The sequence below is a fragment of the Apteryx rowi genome, unplaced genomic scaffold, assembly GCF_003343035.1.
Source record: "Apteryx rowi isolate R43461 unplaced genomic scaffold, aptRow1 scaffold_243, whole genome shotgun sequence".
Lineage (NCBI taxonomy): Eukaryota > Metazoa > Chordata > Aves > Apterygiformes > Apterygidae > Apteryx > Apteryx rowi.
In genome coordinates this window covers 186,103-194,023 of record NW_020448786.1, presented here as the reverse complement: position 1 = coordinate 194,023, position 7,921 = coordinate 186,103, and the positions used below count along the sequence as shown (strand labels likewise).

The following is a 7,921-nucleotide window of genomic DNA, read 5'->3' as shown; positions in this document are numbered from 1 at the left end:
TTTTTTTTTTCTTTCCTTCAGAGAAAGAGAGGTTGTACAACTGCCATTGAATTACTTGTTTTTGAGTACTACTAAAGAATTTGGGCCACAAATTTAGAATAATGTCATCCATACACTATCATGTAGTTGCATCTTTGAATTTCATTCTCATTATGTGTTAATTACAATGTAGTTTGAATTCTCCTAATATGAACTATCCATGGCATTTTTTTGTGCAGAGCTCAAGGCTAAATGACTTTTTTTTTTTTTTTAAAGGCATATCAAGCAACATGTAACACCTGTTAAATCTGAAAATCCTGATTAGTATTTGCATTTTAACACCTTCTATGTTGCATATACACCTTCCATATTGGTTTGTGGACTTTTATTGAAGGCTTAAATATTCAGGAATTTTTCTGAATATCTTTAGTTTCTCTTTTCAAGCATAACTACATTTTTTTTTGTTTCTGTACAGGTCTCCTTGACCATGTAACAGTTCTTATTGGAATTGCTTATGGAGGCAAAGCAATAGCAGGAGTTATTAACCAGCCATACTACAACTATGAGGTATTAAATGCATTGATCTGCTTGAGAGCATTAGGTGATTTGAAACTGTCACTTCTAAGACATTTCTAGTTAGCACGCTTCCAGCTGAAAAGCAGCGTGTTTTGGAGCTGATGTTGTAATGTAAGGGTAGTTGTTATATATACAGTTTTGAATATTGGTTTCCAGGAACTGAATGTCGAGGACCTACTAACAGTCACAGTGAGTCTCAAGGCTTGTGTAATACTACAGTATGTGTAAAGTAGTGCCATGTTGTGAAACGCTTGCCGATCACTGCTTTTGCACTCTAGGATAGAGTGATGTAAAGCACATCATCAGCCGATGCTATATGTTCCAGGTGGTGTCTATAATAAAACATACAGAAATGGCAATGAAGATACTTTCACTTACAACTTGTGCCTGAAGTAGAGAAATATACTAACATTAATTTGTCACAACCATTGGAGGCAGGAAGTAATGCTTCACTACAGTTTCACAGATGAAAAACAGTAAATGATGGTTTTACAAGTCATTATCTTAGAGGGAAAGAGCCGAGGCATCCTGTTTTCTCACTCTGGGCTTTAGAATGCTTCTTTTTAAGTGACATTGTTTAAATGTATATCTCAATATTAATATTATACTCCCTAAGATGCAAAGATGTCTCTAGCTATTCCTTTACGTTCATGCTTTGAACTAAACACTGACCACTGCCTATGTTCCTTCTCCATAGGCAGGAGCTGATGCYGTACTGGGTAGGACAATCTGGGGAGTGCTGGGCATAGGTGCCTTTGGATTTGAGCTCACAGAAGTGCCTGCTGGGAAACACATCATTGTTACCACCCGTTCTCACAGCAGTACCCTGGTAGATGACTGCATTAGTGCCTTGAACCCAGACAGTGTCATCAGAGTAGGAGGAGCAGGAAACAAGGTATGAAAACTCCAAATCTTCTTTTGGTTGGAGGCAGTACCTTTGGAAAAGAGTGAAGAATTTTGAGAGAAATCCTCTGTTTACTTGCATGAATGTGCAGGGGACTTCTTCCTCCTTCTCTGGCACAACTTCTCTTCCTAGCACTCGGTCTGCTATAAGGTAGAGTCAGAATTTCGTACATGTATATATCTAAGAATGGCCATCCTGGTCATAGCTATGGTCTGTCTTCTCTAGTACACTGTCTCTGGGTGGGGAAGAAAGAAAACATTATTAAAAGCCCAGAATGACTAAATGGGAGTTAAATTTAATCACCGTTATTAGACTTTTCCTGCTGTTCAGGTTAATAGGTCTTTTGTTCCAACTATCTAGCAGCAGATMTCAAAGGATAAAAATAGAACCAGCCCACAATGGTATTTCTTCTGCAAACCTTCTCAGTACCTAGGGAATACTCATTTGCTACAGAATGTGGAGCTTAGTTTTTATCATGCTTCCCCACCTAGGAAAAACAGAGCCTCCAAACCCTTTCTTCCAACATGTGTAAGGGCCATAATCATTCCAGTACAACATGGAGATAGTTTCCACTTTACTTTCTCAGTACTTGCACAAGATGAGAAATCTTATCTTTGAAACTAAGAGTAGATTCTTATCCTACAGACTGTATTTATAACAATCTAAAATAGATCATAGTTTTCTAAATCTTAGTAAGACTTTGCAATAATCCGAAGGGGGGGTGGTTGATGCTCCTTTTCTAACCATACGCGTATAGAGTAAGCTGATCTAATCCCTGTTCCTGCTACTTTTTCCCCCACTTCTGAATGCCTACATCCTTTGCAATGATTACTACTCTCTATTCATAATAGATCATCCAGCTTATAGAAGGCAAGGCATCTGCTTATGTATTTGCCAGTCCTGGGTGCAAGAAATGGGATACATGTGCACCTGAAGCTATTTTACATGCTGTGGGAGGTAAATAATATTCACTTTTTTTTTTTCCTGAGATAAGTGAAACTGCAGCAATTTTAAGTTCTTAATACTTTTCATAGAAAATAAAAATTTCATAATATGTCTTTAGAAGGAAATTAGACTTTTTTTTTTTTTTTTTTTAATAATCATGGTATACTAGGGGCCTCGAGCCCTTTGAAATCAATAACTCCAAAGGGGCAGCACATTAGGCTCTGGAAAGCACTATATAGTCTATTTTGCCCTGGAGTAGTATCGTCAGTAACTGTCAAATAATAAAAAAGGCCAAATTCCAAAATTTTGAGCATATTGATATTTTCAAACTAAAGGCTTCTTTTTCTGCTGGCTGCTATTTTACAGTAAAATCATATTGTCCTACTAATTGGATGTAGTAGCTCATTATTAATAAACATATTACTGTGTAATATGTGGACACTGTACTCTTCAAAGCAAAAATAGGCCAAACCATACAGTCACTGCTCAGATGTATAAACTCCAAAATGGAGTCATTTGTATAATTGAGTAAAATGAGTGGTTTCCAGCCAGCATAAGCCACTTAATCTTTCTGGGGATTGAGGGGTTAGAAAAGTTATGAAAAGCCTGATTAACAAGAATTAGATAATTATCGTACTTTTTCTGCTGTTCAGGTTGACAGACCTTTTACAACAGCTAAGATGAAGTTGTATTAATATCTCCTGAATTCTGTCAAGCAAACATAATGGGCTTGGTATGATTTATCTGTCTCCTCTGCAGTCTACAGTATAATGTTGATAACTGGGATAGCTTTAAACAGGTTAGCTCAGGCACAAGAAACAACCAATCTGGGGCAGCACAGTGCTTTATTTAGCCTCTTTGTTATGTAGGTATCTCTTGGTTAAATTAGCCTGCATAAAAATTTGTGTTGCTCCCTTTTTAGGTGATTTCTAGAAACTCATTTAAAATCAGCTGTGGTATTTTTGCATCATGGTGGCTTTTACTTGAACTGGAGACTGTGCTTTCCTTTCCTCCTTGTCAATTGCCAATGTGTAAAATTCACAGGAAGCATTTTAATTAATCCRTAAGAGATGCAGGTTGTTTTCTTCTGAAATGTGAGGAATTTAAGTATTGTTTAAAGAAAAGAAAACCATAAGTTGTTTGATTTCAGCCAAGAAAAGGCTGTTGCCCTTAAAAAGGGAGCAAAGATTGTATTTTACACCTGAAGACAGCTGCCTATACCCCAGGCAAAGCCCATCTGTGTTTTTAGTTATATCACTTGTAGTAGTAGCTTATCTGTCTCCAAATTCTGTTTGCTGGAATAAAACTTTTTCTGTTTTTCAGGCAAGATAACTGATATCCATGGAAATTCATTTCATTACAACAAGGAAGTGAAACACATGAATTCAGCTGGGGTTCTTGCCACTTTGAGGAACTATGATTATTATGCAAGTCGTATTCCTAACACTGTTAAACAATCTCTTGTGCCTTAAAGCAGGAAAGGGTCTTCACTTGTCCTGGAAAGCTGATAAGCAAGCTCGGAGGAAAAAGAAGAAAGAAGATACTGAGCTTGAAACTTTATTTTATAGAATCTGAGCCTAATTCTTACATTAGACTGTTTAATAATTTCAAAATTACATACAGGCTATCTAGGTATATTGTTGGACCAATTTGTTTAGTTGTGTTTAGCAGGTACATCGTAATGGTGACATTTTTCTTCAGTAGCTGTTCTCCATATTTTTTGGAAGCAGGATATCATTCTTCATGTGATACGATTGTGGTGAATCCACTGCTAATCATAATGCTACCATCCAAAAATCATATTCAGGGCACAAAATCATGTTAAGTCATTTACCTGATTATGCTTAATGGTTGTTGTTGTATGTAGTCAGCAAGGGTTGTGTTAAATGCAAATGGACTGAGAATTTGTCTTAATGGTTTAGTGCTTTATAATAAACTTGATAATTTTAATTCTTAAAAGTGAAATGTATTCTTTTATAAGCAGGGGTATGTTTGAGGAGGGAATGGAGTTGGTTTGTTTTGGGTTTTTATTTGGCTTCCCTTAACACTGTAGGACAAGAATGGCTTTTACATACAATACTGAGGCAATTTCTTTCCTGCAGGACTTCTGTCATACATATGTAGCAGTATTTAGATTAATCCTTTGCAAGGATTCTGTGGTCCTTTTTTAGAGCTAGAAAAACTAAGGTTGGTCTTAGCTAGTTCTAGAGAGGTTTATACGTTTCAAAACAGTTCAACTTCATTCTTAAAAGCTATTTTTTGTACCATAAAGAATTTATTTAACCAGTCAAATCAGCCTTTTCATCAGATTCTCATGATGGTATATTTTATTTTACTTACTGAATCTTTTAAACTTCTTGTCTGCATTTAGTGCATGCTTTCCTTTTTAGGAAGGTTGTATCTTTGAGCCAGGCTCAAGGTACTTTTACAASAAGTTCAAGTTGTGTACAAGAATAGAGACATTGTGTTTTCAGTCTAATGGTAGAAATCACACTAGCATAAAGAAACTTCAGTACATGAAGCCCTGTGTGTAGATAACACAGCTTGAAGTAAACCAGTTATTGAGGTAATTTCTTTGAAACAATCTGTACTGAAAGGATGTCCATTTTTTTTTTCCGTTTCTGATTGGGTATCTGACAGTAAGGCTGTTGGATTTTCTTAATGTTTTCTTAAGTACTTTACTTACGTTAATTGTACTTAACAGAGAGCTATGTAATGCCTATTGCTTCTAGACAGAAATGGAGGTGCAAAAAAAGGCTGTTTATCAAATTCTGGAGTCCCATCTCCATACAGTTGTCCCTAACTACAAGCCTTAAACAGATCCAAACAATTAAAAACACTGGCCTCAGCAAATCAAAGGGCAATCTTTTATTAGACTGTCATCCAACTACCTCTCAAGTAAAGACAAAAGACCAAACTTAACCAGAACAAAAGAAGGCACTTCCTTTTGGAGATTACAACCTAGCTATCGCCAGCTGGCCATATGCAATTGCCAGATTACCAACTGAATCTTTCCTATGTTATTTTGAAGACAGAGAAGAGAAATCAATTAATGCTTATTTCCTGCAGGGATGAAAAAGGAGTATTAATCATGTTTCCCAGTGCTTCTCAAAGAGCACCTGAAACTAGTTGCTGATTTTTCTCACTGTGAATGTGGAAATTGTGTGGCATTTCTTATGCCCTAACCTCTGCTGGGTTTTATGTGGTCATGTAAATCTGGCAGACTCCTGAGGCACCTTGGTGTTGATCAGGCAGAAGGACCCCTCTGTTCAAGCCAACCTGAGGACATCTGATTTTGGCTGTTCCAGGGGGGATTCCTTTATTTGGGGAGCTTGTTATACCTCAATTTGAGAGACCATAAGAAGGCTTAGTAGGGAGTGGCCCAGGAAACCTAAGCTTGGGAGTTTGCTGCTCCAAGGAACAAATTAGGTGGTATATATGAAGAATAAATGGAGAAGAGGAATTAAAAGATCATGATTGGTTTTCTAAAATGAGTGACCTACTAAGCCACCCTTGCTTGTACCAAGAAGGTACCTTTCTGTTCAAAAAAGTTTAGCACCCTACACTATCTCAGGTTGGAGGGGTAGACAGCGCTTCAGGTCGTGGGACCAGGGAAGCTTCAAAATGATCTTTGGATCTGTGCTCAGTTTTGGGATGGCTGCAATATCTCAGTGTGTGGTGACCTGCATTGTCTGAGGGTTTGAAGGGCCCAGGATAGCTCAGTCCAGCTGGGCCTCTGGCATCTCCGCTAGGGGTTCCTGTGATGCTCCCAATGTGAGGGTCGGGAAAATCTTAACACAGCAGGGTGCAGGACACCTCAGTTAGGGAGAACCCAAGGAACTTGCAGCTGAGAGGAGGCCCTAGCACCTGATGACATGAAGTGCCTCTGCTTAGCAGAATTTCTGCCACCTCAATCCTGGAGAGCTTGGGGCATGTGCATTGGAGATCCTGGACCATTTTCCCATGCACAGGGACAACAGATACTGGAAAATTTTCAAATCCGAATTTTAAGAAAGCAACAAATTCCATGTGCCTTTCCAAGAGCTGGGGAACCTGATGACACTCCTTTTCTCTCCTTTGGAACAGAGGTGTTTTAGGGGGAAGGGAGAGAGCAGGGAATGTAAGACCACACAAAATGAACAACTTAAAAAATGGGARGCCTGTTTCAGTCAGCCTTTCTACAGAGCAGGGAAACGGGGGGTGCAACCAGTCAGTCCACTGGAGGAATGGAGGAGCTGAAATTGGCAACCTTAGCCAGCGTGGATGATGTCAAGTCTCCTCAAGATGAATTTGAGGACTCTGGAGTATCTTGACTCAATGGGGACCTATGCACCTTAATTGAGGTGCCCTAGTTTTCTCCAAATTTACTGACCCAAGTCCTGCCCCCCCACCCCTTTCCCCTCATAACATGACACATACTGAGAAATTCCACTAGAGGCTGCAAATTTAAACAGACTATCCATAATTTTGCTTTTCCTCCTCTCTATTCGGATAGAAAAGTGGCATCTGCCAGATTCCCAGGTTAGGGAGGGGGCCTGAACTTGGCTGCTTACCTTCTTAAAGTCTGGATGCTTAAGTTCTCCCAGCATGACTTTTTTTTTTTCCCCTGCCTTAATCTCTGCTGACAAAACTCGAATGACAAAGCAGCCTGCAAGTTGCACTGAATCCAAGTTCTCACTTCCTCCCTGCCCACCAAATTAAGCCCTCCAAGTCTCCATAGATTTGGCACTCTTGGCCCACTCAAAACTGTCTTAAGCTAATACTGAACTTCAAAATACAAAAAATGGTTTTCCATACAGATGAAAATTTCAGAATTCAATTTTCAACCAAATGTGTTCAAGCCATACTAATTTCTTTCTACTTGCAAGACAACATTTTAAACAACTCTAATTTACTTCTCTAAACTAAGCTTAGAGTTGTTGGATCTGATCCTTTCCTCGCATTAGGGTAACACCAACGTGACTTCACTGGAGYGCTTCCAGGCTTGTCCTAAGTGAATTTAAGCTGTTCTTAAAGCTAGCATATACACTGGCTATATTTCCAGCAAGCAGGAACATCCTGACAGTAGAGGATACAAACAAGACAAATCCTGATTAAGTGTTGCCAGTTTCTCCATCTGCAGACACAGAGCAGGATCTGGGAAAGCGCTTTCCATATTGAGGACAACTTACCCTCATAACGTTTACAGATAAATTAGAAAAAATATCACTTACTTCATTCTATCATCATCCAGCCTATGCCAGTCCATAATGCTATCATTAGACTGGATTAAAGCTGTTTATATATAGGAACAACATGTGTTTTTAATYCTTTCATCTATAGCCTACCTTTCTTCTCTTTCCTCAAGTATATGACCAGCAAGAACTTGCAAGACAGATTCAACCTGCTTTAATTACATCCTTCTTCAAATTTTGGTTTGTTGTAAATTTAATTATTCTCAATATTGATTGCATAACTGAAGTCTGAAAAACCTAACATGTACAGTTTAATCTAATTTTCACTGACTCAGTTATACAT

The 7,921-nt window shown here is 38.4% G+C and overlaps 1 protein-coding gene across 1 annotated transcript in view; it reads left to right on the top strand.

Annotated features, from left to right (window-relative positions):
- Nucleotides 1-4,363, top strand: part of BPNT1 (3'(2'), 5'-bisphosphate nucleotidase 1) — a 15,140-nt gene extending 10,777 nt beyond the window's left edge. The window contains exons 5-8 of the mRNA XM_026066559.1: nt 418-546; nt 1,253-1,450; nt 2,311-2,416; nt 3,728-4,363. Coding sequence (XP_025922344.1) covers nt 418-546; nt 1,253-1,450; nt 2,311-2,416; nt 3,728-3,876 — 582 coding nt within the window. The 3' untranslated portion in view covers nt 3,877-4,363. The remainder of the gene's footprint in view (nt 1-417; nt 547-1,252; nt 1,451-2,310; nt 2,417-3,727) is intronic.
- The last annotated feature ends 3,558 nt before the right edge of the window (nt 4,364-7,921 follow it).